The sequence below is a fragment of the Peromyscus leucopus genome, chromosome X (genome assembly GCF_004664715.2).
Source record: "Peromyscus leucopus breed LL Stock chromosome X, UCI_PerLeu_2.1, whole genome shotgun sequence".
NCBI classification, from domain to species: Eukaryota; Metazoa; Chordata; class Mammalia; order Rodentia; family Cricetidae; genus Peromyscus; species Peromyscus leucopus.
In genome coordinates, this window is record NC_051083.1 from 30588146 (window position 1) to 30610043 (window position 21898).

A 21898-nucleotide genomic window follows, 5' to 3' on the forward strand; every position below is an offset into this window, starting at 1 on the left:
ATCAAAACATCATGTGTAAGACTACTCAGTGATTCTTGTTTTGTTTGTAGAATTCTGAGAGAGAGGGAGAGAGGGGGGGGGAGAGGAGAGAGAGAGAGAGAGAGAGAGAGAGAGAGAGAGAGAGAGAGAGAGAGAGAGAGACGGGGATGGAACTCAAGGCTTCACAGATGAAGAGCATGGAGCCTCTCAAATCTTACGATCTAAGCCTGGACTCAGGAGCCAGATGGCCTTTATTCAGATTCCAGATTTGCCATTTGTTTATGTGGCCTTGGGAAATGTAGCCATTCTGTCAGTTCTTTCGTTTGTAAGAATATAAGAGAGAATGAGGAGTGAGAAGGCAAGAGGGTGAGAGAAATGAAGGGAAAGAGGGAGAGAGAGAGAGAGAGAGAGAGAGAGAGAGAGAGAGAGAGAGAGAGAGAGAGAGAAATGATAAATAGTACTGACAACCTTCTATTGTAATAAGCATTTTTAAAGGTAAGAGTAACTATTGAAAAGTATTTCATAGAATATTATGCTCTTTCTTTCTCAAGCATGAGTTCCAAAGGCATTTGACTGAGGATGCTAATAGGTACAGGCATAACTGCATTAAAGTTAGATTTAGAATGTAATGACAGAAAACATTTCAAGAGCTATCCATCTCTTAACATAGTAAAATTCAAATTAGAGACCTTTTTATCATTTAGTGTCAATCTATCTCTTTTTTAAGTTAATTCTTGGAACCCATTGAGAACTGTGCCAGGCACACAGTACGTGCAATGTGAGTTTTCATTAAATAACAAAACAGCCAAAAGAAAATCATGATAAATTGCTAATGATGAAAGCAGAGTTTCGTGTGGGTTCCCAGACCTCACCCTGCCTCTCTCCTCACCTCAGGCTTCTTCCTTATACAATAAGATCTCTCCAACATGGCCAACGTCAACCTAAGCTGGAGGACCCAATAAGTTACAGAGCTGAGTCACATTCTTACTACTTCTCAAACTTCTCCTCAAAGTTTATTTAAATATACTGCTGTTGAACTTTTATAATTTGACACAATGAGTCATATGCCATGGTGGTATTTTTAAATTTCAATGCATCTTGTTTTGGAAAAAAAATTGTAACATACTTTATTAAGGTAATTTAGAAATTCTATTTTTAGCCCCAGTAATGTGAAATACACTTAAAACTAAACACTGTCTCCTATATTTCAAAGTTTACATATATGTTTGATAAGCTAAATGGACCAGGTAAAGAATTTATGCTGTAGGTGGTACCTGTATTCCCTGGTGTACCCTGGGAGACTCGGCTTCCTTTCTCAGAGCAAGGACAAACATTGTGCCCAATGAAGGTTTGGAGCAGGCAGAGACCATTCCAGAATTAACCACCTCTGACAAATCTCAGCCAAAGAGGGCTAGGGACAGGTGGGTAAATGCTGTCACTTTGTCCTTGGCTGGCACAGTTCTACAACATGCTCCCAAGGCTCTCAAGGGTTCCCTTGCTCCCCCAGCCTCTTCTTCGTCTTGCTTTCCACACTGTCCTGGACTTTCTGGTAACTTGCCCTTATTCGATTTAAATCATCATCTCTGAGTCTGTTTGGGGTGAACGACTAGCTTTGAAGACAATCTATGACCCCCAATCAATGATACATTCTATCCCAGAACATGAGGGAACTTTGTCTTTGGGGCTTGTCTCATCTCCTGATTTTCTGTGTATTTTCTAGGCTGCAAGGTAGAGTGATTTCACTATGTCTGACTTCAGTGTGCAAATGGAATCTGAAAATGTTCTTCCAGCTTTGAGGCTCATAAACTGTTGAAAAGGTGTAACGAGATCTAAATATATGTTCTTCCCTCCATAAAGTTTTTGAAGAATGGTCTATGAACAGCTTGTGCCAGGATCCTTGCATACCTACTGGAGTTTAACTGGGTTACCGCTTTCCTTTGTCACTTTAAACATACCCAAGGGCAAGGGCAATATTTCAGCCTGCTTCTACCCCTTCTGAAAGGCTTCCTTATAAGATTAGCATTGAACTCTGGAATTAGATCATCCTGATGAAACTCGTTTTTGGCCCAGGGTTCAGTTGGTGCCCAATTCCTTATGAGAAAGCATTATAAGATGTCCAACAACTGATTACCTCTCTCTTCCCATCACATCCCTACGAATTTTCAGCCCTCATGTCCTAGAATCAGAGGGCTGTGTTACTGTTGTTTGTAGTATTGAGGATTGAACTCAAAACCCTGCACATGCTGGGCAAGTGCTACACAACTGAGCTACATGCCAATCTCATCTCCTAGAATCACTATCTCTATGTCTGAAACATTCCTGGCATCGTCCCAGATGCATTCTAGCCTGCAGGCTTCTGGTTCTTCATTGATGCCAATGCTTTTTTTCTTTTTAAACCTCAGCTCCAAGGTCTCCCTCAGATGACCCTTTGGGGCCCTGGGGTCTCTGAATATAGAAGAAAGTTCAGAATTCACTCTAAGCCTCAGGCCATGTGGATCTCTCTCTCTCTCTCTCTCTCTCTCTCTCTCTCTCTCTCTCTCTCTCTCTTTCTTCTTTCTGAGTGTGTGTGTGTGTGTGTGTGTGTGTGTGTGTGTGTGTGTGTGTGTGTTGTGGTTTATTGTATCAGGAATCCCAGGTTTCACAATCAACCACAGGACCATCAGATTAGGAAGCTATCATGATGATGAATAGACCCAAACTTTGTTGCTAATGTTTAATGTTGGTGGTCCTGGATAAGTTAATGAAACCCAGTTTACTCATCTGTTAAAGAACAGCAATGTTGGTATCTGCCCTCCAGGATTGCTGTGAGGACAAAGCATGATCATTCAATCAAAACAGCACAGTCAGTGAGAGCTTCAGAGCTTCAGCTATTATGGTGGTGGTGATTCTTTACTGAGTCAAGCTGATTGAACCCCATGTACACATGCTTTAGTCTTTGGAAATCTGCACAAAAGAGAAATTCCTGGGAGCTGGGGAGAAAGCTCAGTCTGAGTCAAATCCCCAGCACCCACATGGAAGAAGCCAAGCACAGCCATGTAAGAAGCGAAGCACAGTGTCCTGTACCTATAATTCCAGCCCTTAGGGAAGCAAAGACAGGAGGAGCCCAAGGGCTTTCAGTCACTTTCTCAATTAGTGAGCTCCAGGTCTAGTGAGAGATCCTATCTCAAAAAAGAAGGTGGAGAGCAACTGAGGACAAGACGTACATCTATCTCTGGGTCCACACTGGTGCATACACAGATCAACACACACACATACACAAGGGTATGCATGCCAATACGGATACACATAGAAACACAGAGACATACAAAAGAAAGTCCCACATGGTGGCTGCAAAGCAAGACTTTGAAGAAGAAAGGAAATATGTGGAAATATTGCTACCTGAAGCCCTTGACTTGGTGGAGGAATTACAAGTTCTTCACTGGGAACTAGCCTTCTTTCCATAGTGGAAGGTGAGCACAATGACTTTCAGTGCACTTCAGTGCAAATAAGCGACAGCTTCTCTCTTCCCCAGAGCCCACTATGCTCTCCAGGAGAGGAGAGGATGGAGAAATTTCAGGCCCCAGGTAAACGTTAGGATTGTATTGAGTGTGGAAGGACTCTATCTACACACACTATTTGCTTCGTGGTCTCTTTGAGGAAAACCTAAAGTCCAGTTACATTTCACAGCATGGATCATGACTCACTCCCTTGGCCTAGGTTTAAAGCTTACTTCTTCCTAAGGAAGGAAGATCTCTGTTGAAGACTCTCAGAAAGTCCACTAAAACCTTAGCTACATCATCTGGAAACCTTCCTGTGGGACAATGGCCCCCAAAGCAGAGATCACTCACCTGGAGAGAGAGTTGAGACCTGTCTAATGGGTAAGAGAAGAAAACTATAAAACCTTCTATTTGTATTGGCTTCTATTTAAATGTAAGGATGAATTAAACATAAGGGTCCAAACTGAGGCTCACTCCTTGACCACCTATCACAGGACCCATTACCAGATGCCCATCAGGCAGCAGAAGCAGTGTCTCCACCCACAATGGCAGCCCCACTCTTCCTTAATCTCTCAGCTCATATCCAGCCACTGTGGACTGATGTGTGTTTGTATGTAATCCAGTTTTAATTAGACTAGCCTCCCTAAATGAACAAGTGGCTTAAAAATAGTCCTGATGAAACAAAAGAGAACACAACAAAACCTCACAGGTTGTAGATGATATTAAAATCAGAAACCCAAGAGAACAATGTGACTATAGCTATGAAGATACATCCCTTGCTCTTGGTGTAGATCCTGAGCTGATAAGATACATTCAGTCACATTTCAATTATAATTTAATAATGTTGTTCATGTGGCAAAGACTTTTACCTTTAATGACAAAATATAAGATAGATGACATTATGTCTTAGTTACTTTTCTATCACTGAGAAGAAACACTATGACCAAGGCAACTTATAGAAGAAAGAGTTAATTGGGTTTACAGTTTCAGAGGATGAGTCTTGGAACATCATGGCAAGGAGCATGACAACAGCTAGGCAGGCCTGCATGGGGCTGGAGTAGTAGCTGAGAGCTTACATGTTAGGACAATAACCACAGTAAGGAGAGAGGGGGATAAAGAGGGAAGAGAAGGAAGGAGGGATGGAGAGACAGAGACAGAGACTCACACAGAGAGAAAACTAATTAGGAATAGTATGGGCTTTTGAACCCTCAAAGCTTGCCCCCAGTGACACACCTCCTCAAAATGGCCATACCTCCTAATCCTTTCAAAACAGTGATCTTTAGTGAGCACATTGTGTGAATATCTTATTATTCCCAAACCTCTAGCCTCAATGGTTTTATTGTCTTCACCTGAATCAATGATTATATAGAAGGTTACAAATGGACATCATCTAAATGTATTTCTTCTTATTTGTTAGTTGGAATTTTTCTTTTGTTCTTTAATTTTAAACAAAGGGCTGGAAAGATGGCTCAGCAGTTAAGAGCAAGTAATGCTTTTACAGAGGACCCAAGTTGGTTCTCATGTTGGTTAGATTATAACTGCCTGTAACTGCAACTCCAGGGAATCTGACTCCCTCTTCTGGCCTCCAGAGGTACCTGCATGTACACGGTGCACATAAACACAAGCAGGGGCACACACATACACATAAAATAAAAAATAACAGCATAGATTTATGAATAGGTTTAAATTCACTGAGTTATCTATTACCACTGCTCTAATTTTATTGCTAAAATTGTCCTAAGAAGACTCTTCAATAAGTTTTCTATGTTCATTACTATAAATCTCTCACTGTAAGCACTTCCTTTCTGTCTGTATTTGAGGTTCATCTGATACATTTCCTGCTTCAGATGTACAATGAAACATTTGCCCAAGAGCTTCTATTTTCTTTTAGTGAGTAATAACTTTAGAATATTTTCTTAGGGTATATGTATTATTTATAAACAAAAACATGTATATTGAATGTGTATGTCTGTTTATTCTTTATTGAGTGGTATTCCCAACAAGCCCAATGAGGGGTGCTTTTACCCTGTATTTGAAACTGAGTAACTCCTTGTGTCATTTAGCTTATGATCCTTCATTTAAAGTGAAGGAAAGTCTTTTTTGATACATTGGCGACAGGAAAGAAAGATTGAATTCAACTCTATGCCCAACTTTAATTTGTTCATATGACTTCCACTAAGCCTTAGATGGGGAAACAAGGGCTACAGCTGTATCAACTCTGCACATTTTGAGGATCTTCAGCCTTGTAATACTAGTGCCTATGCCACCCCCATGCTTGGGAGGGCATGAATTTCCCATGGCAGAGTTGGGTTTCGCTGTGAGAGTTACTACTTTGGGACAGCACTGCCTATTCTTGAAAAAAAAAAAAAAGACTTTTCCTTAGGTGTCCAATTCCCCTTCAGCTCCCCACTGCTCTTACACTAGCTTCCTTGGGACAGTCAGCTACACTGACAACGTCTAGGGGAATACATTGGTGAGGGCATGACACAACAACAGCATGGTATTAAAGAGGCAGACAATGTTTAGGCCTTTCTTCTCCTTATTCCTTCTGTCATCTCCATTTACCTAACATCTCCTCCTACTTCCTGCTTCCTTCTCTATTCTTCTCCAATTTCCTCCCTTTATGTCTTTTTCTCAACCCTTCCCTCCATTCAGCCATTTCCCTGGGGATTCTGCTTTGGTCACAAGTCTATGTTACAAGCCAGGAGAAACTAGAGTATATTAAGACCGGATGAAAAGAGCACTGGAGCTACTAACCTGGAGAAAAATCAGAAAAGGATGACTGTCATATGTATATGTCATATGTATATGTCACAGATGACATAAGTATATGTCACATATTTGAAAGAGAACAATTGGATCTTCTACAAAGACCACTAATCTGCTTGCTGAGATATAGTTCAGAGGGATTGGAGTAAGGGAGAGTAAAGAGGATCAGGGAGGAGTTGGGGGAGGAAAATACATGATCAGAATATATCTTATGAACCCCCATACCTTTTTTAAAAAAAGATTCCACTGCTCTGTACTCTGGGTTATAGGCATCTTTTTTTATTATTTATTTGAATTTTTTTTTATAGTTAATAAAAATATTCTTTTTTTTCTTTATTTTTTTATTTTACAATACTATTCAGTTCTACATAATAGCCACAGATTCCCTTGTTCTCTTCCTTTCTGCCCCCCTCCCCTTACCCCCCAGCCCACCCCCATTCCCACCTCCTCCAGATCAGGTCTCCCCCAAGGACTGGGATCGACCTGATAGACTCAGTCCAGGCAGGTCCAGTCCCCTCCTCCCAGATTGAGCCAAGTGTCCCTGCATAAGTCCCAGGTTTCAAACAGCTAACTCATGCAACGAGCCCAGGACCTGGTACCACTGCCTAGATGCCTCCCAAACAGATCAAGCCAATCAACTGTCTCACCTATTCAGAGGGCCTGATCCAGTTGGGGGCCCCTCAGCCTTTGGTTCATAGTTCATGTGTTTCCATTCATTTGGTTATTTGTCCCTGTGCTTTATTCAACCTTGGTTTCAACAATTCTCACTCATATAAACACTCCTCTTTCTCACAAGAATTAGACTCCCAGCGCTCCACCCAGGGCCTAGCCATGGATGTCTGCATCCATATTCCTCAGTCCTTGGATGGGGTTTCTGGCACAACTATTAGGGTGTTTGGCCATCTCATCACCAGAGTAGGTCAGTCCAGACTGTCTCTCGACCATTGCCAGCAGTCTTTTGTGGGGGTATCTTTGTGGATTTCTGTGGACCTCTTTAGCTCTTTGTTTCTTCCTTTTCTCATGTGGTCTTCATTTACCATGGTCTCCTATTCCTTGTTCTCCCTCTCTTTTCTTGATCCAGGTAGGATCTCCCCTCTCTTTCCCTCGACCCTCACCCTTCATTGCTCCCACTCATGTCCAGGCTGTTCAGGTAGATCTCATCCATTTCTCCGTGTCTTTCTTGGGGTCCTGTTTTCCAGGTAGCCTCACTGGTGATGTGAGTAGCAGTCCAGTCATCCTTGTTCCACATCTAGCATCCTCCTATGAGTGAGTACATACCATATTTGTCTTTCTGAGTCTGGGTTACCTCACTCAGGATGATTTTTTCTAGATCCATCCATTTGCCTGCAAACCTCATGATGTCATTGTTTTTCTCTGCTGAGTAGTATTCCATTGTGTATATGTGCCACAATTTATTTATCCATTCTTCAGTTGAAGGGCATCTAGGTTGTTTCCAGGTTTTGGCTGGTTATAGGCATCTTACAACCAGCTTATAAGAATCTCACATTTCTTCAAGGGGGATTGTAGGTGCTATTCTTGAGGGAAAAGAAATCCAGGGTTTTGTAGTTTTGTCAAAGTTTACCTGAAGGATTCTAATTTAAATTCAGGAAACACGTCAGTTACCTCAGAGACTATTTTGTCTTATTCTTCTGGACCAGTCTTCTCTGTATAGTGAGCATTTGGCTTGTACTGAGAGTTTTAAAGGGTTATGCTCAACAATTTCTACTGACTACAGTAGATCATTATAATCATATTAAGGGCTGAAATATTTGAATAAAATAATAAAATAAAACTATCATCTGAGTTATCTGAGTCATGCCTTTCTGTGGATAAAGGTTTCCAATATTGGACGCAAGAGCCAATTAGTTTGAGTCTTTGATGTATTAATTTTGTGAAGACCATACTTCACCCTTTCCAATGTTGGCACAAGAAAAGTGAAGCACAGATGTTTCTCATATCAGTGGAGTGAATTTGCCCATCTACAAAAGAATGAATATTACTAAGTATGTAATAGTGAAGCCCCTCTCTCTCATTTGTGAGAACTTGGAAATGAGACTCTTCTGCAAGTTACATATTTACAACCAATAGCAAGTGTTTGCTGAGCTCCTACTTAAACATATGTAGAACAAGGGACTTGGGACATTTTGCATGATATAGAAAGAAATGGAGAGAAGAAGCCATAATCTTCAGACCAGAGGAAACTGATGAAAAAGTCAGGTAGAAAAAGACATACCCATAAAAAAACCTAGGAAACAATGAATTAATGTTGGACCAGGTGGTGCATCCCATAATCCAAGTTACTCAGGAAACAGAGGCAGGAGAATTGCAAGTTTGAGACCTACCTGGGCTATAGAGTATGTTCAAGACAACCCTAGGCAATTTATAAGGACTGTCTCAAAATGAAAAGTGAAAAAGAAATATGGGGCTATAGAGAGGGCTTGCCTAGCTTGCATGAGCAAGGTCTTGGTTCGATCCTCAGTATCATAAATAATTAACTAAAGACAGTGCATAGTAAGTGTAAAATGAGAAGAGCTCATAACTCTATCAAAAAATTCAGACAAGTTAGGGGAAAGAATGAAAGTGTTTGAGAAACCTTCAAGATGACACTTAAACTGGAATTGGGAAGGACTGGATTCAGATGCAAGCAGACTGTGGGATTGAGCATGAACAGAAGAGGAAAGCAGAGATGTAGTGGAGATTTAAGCATTTCCATATCTATCCCTTAAGTGCAAAGAGACAAATTATTCTTTTAAGGGCTGGAAATGACCCCTGAGAAATGTGGTAGTTTAAAGGTAATTGGCCCCCATAATCATATAGGGAGTGGCACTATTAGGAGGTGTGGCTTTGTTGGAGTAGGTATGGCCTTGCTAGAGGAAGTGTGTCACAGTGGGGGCAGGATTTGAGGTGTGCTGAAGATACTGCCCAGTGTCTCAGTTGACTTCCTGTTGCCTGCAAGATGTAGGACTCTTAGCTACTACTTCAACACCACATCTGCATGCATGCTGCCATGCTCCCTGTCATGATGATAATAGACTGAACCTCTGAAACCATAAGTGAGCCACCCAATTAAATGTTTTCTTTTTAGAATTGCCGTGGTCATGGTGTCTTTTCACAGCAATAGAAACCCTAACTAAAAGAGGAAATGATCCTGGGAATAAATATGGTGGCAGCTTCAAATGACCATTGTGGTTGACTGTTTCTTATAAGGCTCTTTTGGTTAAAAAAAAAATGGAAGCCACTTAAAATAATTCAAGAGAAAAGGCAGTAAGAGAATATTCCAATTATAACATGAGGCTGCATGTTCAAAAGTAGTTCACAGGTCAGAAAACAAGGACCCTCTATGACTTAGGACCACGTTGTTTCTGTTTCCCCTTAAGTCTGCTTCATTCTCTTTTTCTACCAGTCCATCTATTATTCTTATTTATCCTCTCCAAAGTTAAAACATGGCTGCTATGATTACTTCTTTAACATCAAAAATCTTTTCAGTATCAATCATTAACTAGCTATATTTTCTGGTCAGATGTTTAAGAGAAAGAGAAACTCTTCAGTAACTGAGTAAACAGTTCATTAGCTGGTTCAGCTCAGGTATCCACCCCCAATAAACCTTTGTACCCTTGACTTCAGGCTGGTGTCTGCTTCTCAGAGTCCTTAACCCAGGTACCTCACAAAACAGTAAGGAGACAGGGCAGAAGGAAGAGGGTAAGAAGGTGAAGCAAAGATTAGTTTGTTAATTATAGGCCTCCTTTTGGGTATAGCATTTTCAATGGCCTGTTCAATCCTCATTCTTTGAAAGAAAGAAGAGAGTCACTGAAAGTCCTCAAGGACTCCAGGTTCTCAGAAATGAATGTGAAGATTCAAAATGAAGATTTTACAAAACAAAAATAAGCTCCTTGTCTCTGTGTCTCTCTTTAGGTAGCAATTTGCTTTGTTATTCATTTCTGTAATTTATTAAGAAAACTGAAAGGAACATCAGCTTTTCTGAGAAGCACTCTTAAAATCAAGAGACACAGTGAATTGTACTGCACAGTGACTACAGTTATTAACAATGTATTATATGCTTGAAAATCACAGTCAATTTTAATTGGCTTCATAGAAACAAAAACCAGATAACTACATGAGATAATACATATGCTAATGTGCTTAAGCCTTTCTATAATGTATACATATTTTGAAACATAATATTGTACACAATAAATAAATATATATAATTTTTAAATAGGAAATTGCATGGGAGTCCATACCTAGACAAACACCTCCCGGCATCTAAGGAATACTAAGAGGGGGAAGTAGTTTTCTCCAGAGAAGACTTCACCTAATATGTTATTCAATACCAAATGGTCAGCCCAGAAATTATATACATACAAGTAACACTAAATGGACTGAGCACATTGCATTATATATTTAGGCGTGTGTGTGTGTGTGTGTGTGTGTGTGTGTGTGTGTGTGTGTGTGTGAGAGAGAGAGAGAGAGAGAGAGAGAGAGAGAGAGAGAGAGAGAGAGAGAGAGAAGATGGGAGGCTTTAAAGGAAGGAAAAGGAAGAGAGAAAATTATGTAATTGTATTATATAATAATTTAAACAAAGAAGATAGGAAAATGTACATAGAATTGTTTAAACCTCTAAACTAAAATTAGAGACAAGGAGAGAGAAAGAGAGGAGAGAGAGACACACAGAGAAAGAGAGAACAGAATGTTATTTCTCAAGGCATCTATTATAGACCAGCTAGAATGAGGCAAGGTACATGCTCAGGGTGCCACATTTCAGAAGGCATTCACTTTGGGGTTCATGAGAATTCAGAGTAAACATTTTCATGAGCCTAATGGTGAGTACCTCCTTAAACTCTGCACCTCAGCAGCCTAACTTGCCTCACCCTGGTCCTGGCTGTGGTATCATCCATAACGATTTTGAACAACTTACACAGAACCATTCCCTTTTTGCTGTCCCAGGTACAAAGCCATTGTGCGGCCAATGGATATCCAGGCATCACACGCCCTGATGAAGATCTGTCTCAAAGCTGCCTTGATCTGGATCGTCTCTATGCTGTTGGCCATCCCAGAGGCTGTGTTTTCTGACCTCCATCCCTTCCATGTGAAAGATACCAACCAAACCTTCATTAGCTGTGCTCCCTACCCACACTCTAATGAGCTGCACCCTAAAATTCACTCTATGGCTTCCTTTCTGGTTTTCTACATTATCCCGCTGTCAATCATCTCTGTCTACTACTACTTCATTGCCCGAAATCTGATTCAGAGTGCCTACAATCTCCCCGTGGAAGGCAATATACATGTCAAGAAGCAGGTGGGTGCTTAGTGTTCATTCATTTTCTGCCTTAGGCACGTGGCCTCTTGCATTAATTTTGGATGTTAGTGACAAGTATGGTGTATAAGTGACCACATCACTTGATTTTGAGATTCTTGAGATATAGTGAGTGATGCATCTTTAAGGGCTTTGGGTTATTTCCATGGTAGGGCACTTGCCTAGCATGGACAAGGCCCTGGATTCAATCCACCAGAACTGTGAAAGAGAAAATAATTTCAAGGACTCCAAAAACGCTTTCTATAGATGCCTCTTTTAACTCCAACCATGCTGATTGACCAGGAAGAGAAGCACCACACAGATGAAGCAGAGGGAGAAGGAAAAAGAGATAATCTGGTTAAGAGCAGCTGGAGGGATGACTGAAGTCAAATGACATGACATGCTTGAACACCAATGTCTTCATGAAACCCATCTCTATCTGTAAAATGTATACCAATGAAAAAAGGTTTTTAGAATGACTGGTTCAAATCCAGATTTGATTTTCCCTCTTGAGGTCTCAATTTTCTTATCATTGCTGTAATAGTAATAGCTTCTATTTTGGAAGGTTATTGGAAAATTATGGGAGCATGTATAAGAGCTACAAGTCCCAGCTTGCAGGATATCCCCATATATTACTCCTCACTCCATCTCCAATAACCCCCTGAAATTTTATCCTAGAGGGACAAGTAGAAACCAAGGGCTCTGGCTTTCCTTTCTTTGTCAGTAATTTTATTTTTTTTTAAGATTTATGTATTTCATTTTATGTATATGAGTGTTTGCCTGCAATGTATTTGCACCATGAGTGTGCCTGGTACCCATGGAAGTCAAAAGAGGGCACTAAGGCACTAAATCCCATGGGAGTAGACTTATAGATGGTTGTGAGCCACCATGTGCAAGCTGGGAACTGAACCCAGGTCCTTTGCAAGCCATCTCTCTAGCCCCAGTCACTTCTTTTTGCCTCCTAGCCCAAATGCAGATCTTTGATATATTTAATGGTAGAACAAAAAGACTCCCCAGCTCCATGGAAGAAAATAGCTGATTCCCTTGGAGAGCTTCCCTTCCTAAGTTCTTTTCCTACCAAGGAGAAATGGCAGTTGTCAGTACAACTGGCTACCTATTCGAAAGGCTTTTTAGTAAGGAAATACCCACTGTACCCTAAATTGTTTAATGAGAAAGAAGTTCCCCCTTGAAGTCACAAAGGGAGTTAAGCACAAAAAGAGATGTTCACTCTGCTTTGTATAATCACCTTCCTCACTGTGTCGTCCAGAAATAGCTAGAGATTAAAAAATAATAATACAGACTTATCTCAGCTTGGCCAATGAGGAAGAATAAAGCTGGCTGCTGTTTTGAACATCAGAGGGGATAAGAAATAATTAACTGTAGAGCAAGGAAAGGCATGAAGTAGAACTGCCCCAATACTCTCTGGAGAGAAAAGAGGGCACTTACTAGAATTTCATTGTGCGATCCATTCAAGCATGTAATCAACTTGGTTTAAAGATCTGTTCTCAGCAGCATATTCTATTTTACCTCATGGGTTTCTGCTTCCTGCCTTGTCAATTTGTGTTTCTGATTCTGTTTTCCTTCCTTTCCCCCCTCTCTCTCTTCTCTCCCTCTCTCTCTCTTTCTCTCTCTCTCTTTTCCTCCCTCTCTCCCTCTCTCTTTCCCTCCCTCCCCCTCTCTCTCTTTCTCTCTCCCTCTCTCTCTCCCTCTCTCTTATTATCTTCATCTACAATTGAACTCTTTCTGTGGCTCTGCTCCATCATCCATTTCCCTATCTCTGTTTGTCTTCATTGATCTAACACTGAGCCCCCTCTGCCTCTCTCTCTCTGCTCAGATTGAATCCCGCAAGCGGCTTGCCAAGACAGTACTGGTGTTTGTGGGCCTCTTTGCCTTCTGCTGGCTCCCCAACCATGTCATCTACCTGTACCGCTCCTACCACTACTCTGAGGTGGACACCTCCATGCTCCACTTTGTCACCAGCATCTGTGCCCGCCTCCTGGCCTTCACCAACTCCTGTGTGAACCCTTTTGCCCTCTATCTGCTGAGCAAGAGCTTCAGGAAGCAGTTCAACACTCAGCTCCTCTGCTGCCAGCCCGGCCTGATGAACCGGTCCCACAGCACTGGCAGAAGTACCACCTGCATGACCTCCTTTAAGAGCACCAACCCCTCGGCCACCTTCAGTCTCATCAATGGGAACATCTGTCATGAGGGGTATGTCTAGACTAACCTCTCAACCTTGCCTCCTAAAGGACTCCAGATCTTGTTTTATGGATGGCCAGGAGCCCTGCCATTGGTTGTTATCTCTATACCTTCCAAAGACCCTTCAGGAGGCTGAGCGATTCAGATGGGTAGGAGAGATATCCAAATGCATCAATCACTAGTGTATCTCAAAGTAAGCCAGCAGGCTTCATTTTCTGTCTCAATTTGGGAGGGCTTCTTCCGATGGAGATCAAATCTTCCTGTTAAAAAGAAGGAACAAATTGGAAATTACTATTCAAAGCAACAAGCCCTGCTATGCAAGTATCGTCAGTTAAGTCATAGAAATTATGTGAACAAAGAGAGCAGAGAAATCACGCGTTGGATATCTACTCTGTGAAAGATTTTATTTAAACAGAAGCTGATTGCTTTCAAAACATGGCTTGACTCTTTTTTCCAGAAATATCTATAATATGTAAACCAAGGGACAACTTTAATTTACATTCCTAAAATGAGAAGCCAACTCTTTTAAGAAAGAGTCCCATGTGTGAGGAATGGACTTCATTTATAACATTGGAAGCATTGTAATATAAAACAAACCTCTAAATATTGACTTTTTAAAAGATGTTGCTGAGGACACAGGAGAAACACCCAATATAAAATGTTAAGGCAAAATACAACCAAACACATAGATCCATGTATGGATATAGAGCAACAGCTTGTGGTCAGACTTTTTGTTTCATAGAAATTCTAATTTTCGTTAACCCATGGAGGGGAAATCCTTCTGTGGGAAAAAAACTGCTCATTTTATCAAAGTAACAATTATTTATAAATGTATAAAGGATGGTGTTTATTCTTGGTATACATGTTTTAAATCAAGTATATTTACTTAGGCTTAATTTCCTTGTTATGGTGAAACAGTACTTTCAATAAGAGAAAGATCATAACTGTAAAGAAAAAAATCATGTTTATATTGGATGTATAGTTCCCCTAAAGTGTGTGGAGGAAATTAATATAGTTTTAGTAACATGAATTTGTGTCTGAGTATGTGTAAAAAAGTCACAGGAACCTTAAATTTTTGAACTGACCAAAACAGGTACATTTTCATTTCTATTTAAAAATAACATGTATGAAATAGCCTGCATGCAGAAAAAGACTGGCCTGGTAGCTCCATCTCTCGAAATGCACAGAAAGGACTTTGTAAAGTTTGGACTATCTTACTTGAGAAATCCTGGTTTGACTTTTTCTGAACTTAAAGATGGGCCAATTCTGACAGACTGAATATGCAGACTCACTTGACTCTAAATCCAAGTTGTACAAGTGTTTCCTAATGTGTATCCCTTAAATCCTAAGGCAATTTTAGTTCCAGCTTTCTCTGCCTGGGTGAGATATAAACAGCAAGCACATAGCACATAAAAAAAGCTTTCTGTCGGTTGGTGCAGGGAAGTACTGGCTGGCTGTGAAGCTTTAGGCATTAGGACCAAGACAGTGTAAGGATCTGTGCTTACAATTGTACCAGCTGGAACAAAATCTCTTCATTCCCACTTTCTCTGGGCTTTTATGTACTATAAACACCAGCTTTTCTGGTAGTCCTTAATTACATTGCACTGTTTGAAAAGCAAGACACACAGTGGAGGTAAAAGAACCAAGTTGTCTTGCTATCCCAACTTCATCTCTAGCTATATGACTTTGGCTATCCATTTTTCCTCCCCTAGGCTTCCCTTTCATGTTTAAAATGAGATGACAGAGCTAAGTCCCTTCTAGTGCTAAGATCCTCTGAGTCTCTTCATTTCCTCCAGTTATGCCTTGAAAGCATGTGTGGCCCATCTCCTTACAGTTAGTACACTTCTGTTTCTCTTACAACCGCAAGTCATTGGAGACCCCTGCACCCACTCTTCCATGCTCCCGTGCACATGGGCAGGATGAAAGGAGCTAGGTCGTTCTGCTACCAAGGGACTCCTTGACATCACTCACATGAATAAAGGGCCATGAGCTTGTGCTGTTTTAGAATTAAAGCTGAAAGATACGTAAGAAAACGTGAGGCTCAGGCTTCTCATTATTCAAGGGGAACTCTTGTTCTTCGCTCTTCTTTAGCTTTCACACACCTGTTCTCTTGAAATACTGTGTCACAACTTTGCTCTTTTGCCTCAACCCTTCAAAAGCCTTGAACATAAATGGCTCCATGCCTAGATAGCTACTAACATAGATGGGATGTCTAGAATTCTGGCATATGGAATTTGTGATAGTAGTTTTAGCATCTCTGATATACCTGCTTCTAGAGATGTTTCCAGAACAGGATTCAGCCTCCTGTCTCCTTCAGTTAACATCAGGGCACAGACAGAGCATGTCTTTACTAGCCACTAGAAAACAGTGAGAAGATCAAGGTCTGGGTGTCCTAAGGCAAATCTTGTTTCTTCCTTGTGACTTGTAGATGAAAGAGTTGGAGGGAGTTTTTTGGCAGCCGGTGACCCAAACTGATTAAACATAGAGTGAATTAAATAATGGGTTGAGCTGGACCTTCTTATTAGGAAAGACTTAATTGGTCCATCCCCTCTCTAACTAAATTTAAGTTTTATTTTAAAATTAAGAACCTAAAATAATATGATAAACCTGAGACCCATATAGTGTCCCTTCTCTGCCAGGGCAGAACATACAGGGGTTGGAGCTGAACCATTTCATGCCTGGCTTCCAAAGATAATCACGTTTAGCACTTATGTCTTTGGTGAAGGAAAAAAAAATCAATTTTTGCTGTGGAAAACCATCTGTGTTTATTCAATTGACAGATACTACCTTTCAATCTATCTTAAATTGAGCCTCCCCAAGGCAGGCAGCTCAACAGTGATAGATTAAGCAATAAACAAAGCAGTCTCCCTACCAAGGGCTGCTGCTGGCAGAGAGGTACAGCTGCCATTGGGAGTGATATTCGGCAGCAAGATGATCCTCCCTGGTAAGTGCAGACAAGGTTCCTCCCTGCTGATGATTTTATGATTCCCCATAAATGTGGATGGCTCAACCCAGTTCTTCTGGCTGCTCTCACTTCCCCACTGAATCTAGCTTTCTGTCTCATTAGCAAAGCCTCTTTGCCCCACTAATAATTTGGTTTTCAGCTTAGAGATCGGAGAGCCTGTAGGGAAACTATTCGGAAGCTGCTACAGACAAAGCAGCCTCATCTTGTTAGCAACGTGCACACTAAACAGAAGTAAATGAACTTGACTGTAAGATGTGGGAGAACTTGGGTTATAAAGTTCTTGTTGCCGCCAAGAGGAGCAGTTGGTTATTGGTTGCCCAGCCTCATCATATGTCAGATGGCTTCTAGTAAAAGGGATTATCTTTGTTTGGAGAATGACGTGTTGAATGACATCCTCATCTATGGGCTAAAAGGTGGCTAAATCACTTTCCCCAGAAGCCAGATAGAAACAATTGCCCTGAGGATCTGACTGTATGAGGACTGATTGAACAGTGTACCCCAAATCATGGTAAAAGTGGGGAGATACACACTTTCTTGCCATTGGATCTCTTCACCTCCACACTGGGAGGGAGTGGTTGTGAGAGAATGGGTTATAGAACTAGCCATGAGGTTCGGGAGGAACAGAGCATATTTTACAAAATTCCTCTAACCTTGGCCCCATTTTCATGGAATGAACTAACAACTGAGAGGAAGCAAGAGTGCTTTACTTTTATGGGACCAATCTCTCTCGCTCCTGCTCGCTCTTCTCTGTCTCTCTGTGTGCATGTGCACATGAGCTAATCAGTGAAAGCACATCACCCTGAGCTCTCCTTCCTTCTGTGTCTGGAGTGCTATTCCTCCCGGCCACACCTCTCCCACAGCACACAGACACAGCTACTTTAACACTGCCCCACTCTCACTCTGACTCTGGCATTCATGGCCAGTGAGATAGCTCAACCGGTAAAGGCGCTTACTGCTGAGCCAGACAAACTAAATGCCACCCCCAGAAACCATGCAGTTGAAGGCAAGAACTATCCTGCAAGTTGTCTTCTGACCTCTGCACATGCACTGTGGCACATGCATGCCCTACACACAACCCCCCCCCACACACACACACAGATAAACAAAGGTAATAAAAAGAAATTTTAAAATATTATAATTTGGGTCTTTAAAGACATCCTTTATTAGATAAAGGGAGATCAAACATATGCTCAGGAGAGCATATATCTAGAGCGGTCAACAAAAAGCACATGAAGAACAAATTTCCTTTTATGAAACCTCATGTTAGAAATGCACTCAATAGAGTTTAAATATTTTCTTAAAATTTCAAGGTTGCACATGTATTCAATGTAGGAATCGTTGTTAGACGATTATGGTCCATGATTAATTCAAAAGAATATTGCATTTACCTCATGTTCACAGTCTATAAAGCATTCTCACACTCATTACCTCATCAAACCAATACTTTTCCCACTGACCAAAAAGCCCATTGACATCCTTTAGTGTGGGAATTTGGAAGTATTAAATTCACTTACTTGTGACCATCTAGCACTGAATTAAAAGATGCACGGAACCATGGGACTAAAGCATGAGCTGTCAAAATCAAACCACATTTGACCTTGAAAAGGAAAAGGTTGTTTCGTCCACTGCAATTTAATCTGATTTCATTTTGCTCTGATCTGAATTAACAGTGCTTTATTCCTTATGGCTCATTCTGGGAAAATGACCATCATTGCTTCCCAAGTTTCCAGGTAATTTTGGTGCCCCTAGAAAGAGTCTCTTCACCTTGGTACAAGGGAGTTAATAGGGTTATTGTTGTCTGCAAAGAAGTGGGAATAACTTCCCATGTTATAAGGAAGCGGAAGGCACAGACATAGGACAAGATGCTTGGGGAAAAGCAGTGGCCATGAAATTATCCAAAACCTGAATGAACTCGTGTGGCTTTGAAAGTGCTGGGAGCAAGGGGCTTAATGTCACCAAGCATTCAAATGTGAACTTCTCTCCTGGGCATATGAAATCATGACTCAAGACCATTACTTAACAATCCTAAGATTACATGGAAGAGTCAAGTGGCAGAATATAAATATAGAGCAGAATTTCTCTTGATTCCACACCTTCATCCAGCCTTACTTCCCAAATTCAGGCTGCATGAGAAATGAAGATCCCAAGACTTAATACAAAGCCATGTTGCCACTCTAGATGTTGCCCAAAGGCCTGACCTAGTGATAGAATTAAAGCCAGTTGGGTAAAGGACACATCGAAGGTCAAGGCTGGGATGCAGTACGAACTGGTTGATCAGGGAAGTCCCTAGCTTGTACCCTCATCCCAACCCAAAGATACACATTAGTTGCAAGCACCTACTAAGTCTCATGGTTCTGTGACTAACTGAAAAACCTGCTGAACAGGCTGCTTGGGGACACATGCTTGTAATCCCATCATTCAAAGAGGCTGAGGCACAAGAACTGCTACAAGTTCCAGGACAGCCAGGGCTACATAGTGACACTTTGTCTTAAAATAACATCCAAAACAACCAAAAAACCAAATCAACAACAAATAACTGACAAAGTCAAAGAGGACCCAAGTCCTAACCATCAAGCTTTCTTTGAATCAGGATTCATTGGAGAATGTGTATCAGGAAAGAGGCAGAGCCACTCACTCACCCCCCTTCCTTACTAAATAAATACGATATGACAATAAATGGTTTCCTGGAGCCTAGAGACCTAGGCTACAGGAACGGCCTCTAATAGGAAAAAATACTCCTGGACTAAGGCACTTAACCAGGAACTCAAATAAGGAATCAGTAGTCTGGATGCAATGTTAGAATCCCAGATCCCACTGTCTCTTGCCTCCCCCCTCCCCCGAGTTCATACATTTCTAGGAGATATGATTTATATTTCCCCCAATTCAAAAATCACTTCCAGAGTAATAGAACATGGAGAGACTCTCATAACTTTATGGTTTCTTAAGAGAATCATTTTAATGGATGATAAAACTTCATACATTCAAGACTTCATTAACTCCCAGGCAAACTTGAAATTTTTTGGTATAACTCAGAACACATTGTATCATTTGAGCCTCTTGCATATTCAAGTTTTTCTTTGCATTGGCTTTAGCTAGTGACTATGATAACAAAAAAGTAAAAATGCTTTCCCTAAAAAATATTTTGTTCTGTAAGCTGAGCTTTACTGATTTGTACATGATCTTTCTTGTATTCGAGACAACAGGGTTTGAGATGATACACTCCAGTGAGTTGTGAAACTACATGGCACAAGCTTCTTTAGTGTCATTTTATGTTCTGTTTGAAATACTAGGCACATGTTTTGTAAATTATAATTGTACTTGTTAATATTAGCCATAAATATTTATTGCATTGAAATATACTCTGTGTTAAATAACTCAGAACGAGTTCCAGGTGTGGTACTCAGTGTAAATAATGTCATAGCTTGGTTTTGTCTAGACTCTTTGGATTAATGAATTATGTAGGAGAAATTCACAATATGAACATGACTAACTCAGATCCTTTTCCCTTTGCCACGTGTGTAACTATGTGGCCATGTGTAACTTGCTCTGTTAAACTGTGCTCTGTGATTGAATTTGGATTTTTCCAGAAATGCTTCCAAAGCTACTGTCCCAACCTGTGTGCTTTCTGTGACAGTAACTTGAATCCAGTGTAGAAAACTGAATGTTCAAAGTGGTAGAAGATAAATAGTTGCTCTTATTTCTTAACACAATAAAGCATAATTTATAAACTGGACAGATGCATGCATCCAATAGTCAATAAAATAGTTGTTGCGTGACTGCAGTCTGTGGCTCTGTGTCCCTTTTGTTATTAATAATAACTGTTATTATCATCATCATCGTCATCACTATTACCATCATTATTATTTTAGGGGGACATGTATACCAGGGCACACATGCAGGAGATCAGAGACCAACTTGTGAGAGGTGGTTTCTTCTTGTGCCATGTGGGTCCTGGGGATCAAACTCAGTTCTCAGGCCTAGTGGCAAGCACCTTTCAATTGCTGAGCCATCTCACCAGGCCTGTCCTTTAGATTGTTAGTTCTCAGACCTACATCAGAATCAATTAGGCTGATTTGTTGCAAAATGCAGTTTCTAATATTTTATGAAGATGGAACATTCTACATTGAAAAACAAGCACTCCCAAGAATTCTCAATAACTAGAGTTTTATTACATTTTTTACTTATACACTTAACATTTTAAAATGCGTTTTACTTTTTTATTTTTTTAATTTATTTATTTATTATGAAGTGAAAGGATTTATTTTAGCTCACTATTCCAGGATTCAGGTCAAGATGAATGACTTGAAATTCCCAAAGAATCAATAAAAAGTAAGCATATAGATGTTTTTAACATACTTTTGAATGTTAGGTTTTTCATATATAAATAAACTACTATTTATGCATTATGAGAAAGTAGGGAAAGGCTTTGTCATCATAGATTCATGAAACATAAAATATACACAGGGAGATTGATGTGTTATGAAAATACTTGTTATGTGAAAGAATTTTCATCTAAATGTCCGTGTAAATGGAATGCAAACTATCTTTGCACAAATAAGCAGATTTTTCCCTCCATCTGACATTCTATCTTAATCACTACTAACATAACATACAAAGAGTAGAAAACCAGGAAGTTTTTCCTACTTACTTTTACATTTCACCATGGTGGATGAATCTGAGTCTTGATCAACAGAGCCTTCTTCCTTGACTATATGACTATATCTGTATAAATATATCTTATTAATTCCTTCAGAATTTCACGTAATGTATTTTGATTGTATTCATCCCTTACTCCTCCCCTAACTCTTCCAGACCTACTCCCACCTTTCTATGCACCCACAACTTCACGTTGTCTTCTTCCTCTTCCCCTTCCCCCTCCTCTTCCCTCCTCCTCCCTCCTCTTCCTTTTCTCCTCCCCCTCCTCCTCCTCTTCCTCCTCCTCCTTCTTCTTCACTTAAATAACTCCATGACTCTGAATTTGTGCTGTCCATATACTCCTGAACCATCTGGTAGAGCATGGTTGGTCTATCGGGAACTACACGCTTAAAGAAAATCAACTTTCCTTCCCCCAGAAACCCCCAAGTGGCCAGAGTTTTGCAGTTAAGGGTGGGAGCTTTGAAACTTCTTCTCCCTCCATGCTAGAATGTTGACTGTCTTGGTCTTGTGTGGGTCTTGTACAGGCAACCACTGCTGCTATGAATTTGTGGGTTCAGTGGT

At 40.6% G+C, this 21898-nt stretch overlaps 1 protein-coding gene across 1 annotated transcript in view; it reads left to right on the top strand.

The window, feature by feature from the left end:
* Grpr (gastrin releasing peptide receptor) overlaps nucleotides 1-20462 on the top strand; it is a 39281-nt gene extending 18819 nt beyond the window's left edge. Inside the window, exons 2-3 of the mRNA XM_028887775.2 lie at nucleotides 11169-11520; nucleotides 13352-20462. Of these exons, the coding sequence (XP_028743608.1) occupies nucleotides 11169-11520; nucleotides 13352-13738 (739 nt within the window). The 3' untranslated portion in view covers nucleotides 13739-20462. The remainder of the gene's footprint in view (nucleotides 1-11168; nucleotides 11521-13351) is intronic.
* Nucleotides 20463-21898: the final 1436 nt, after the last annotated feature.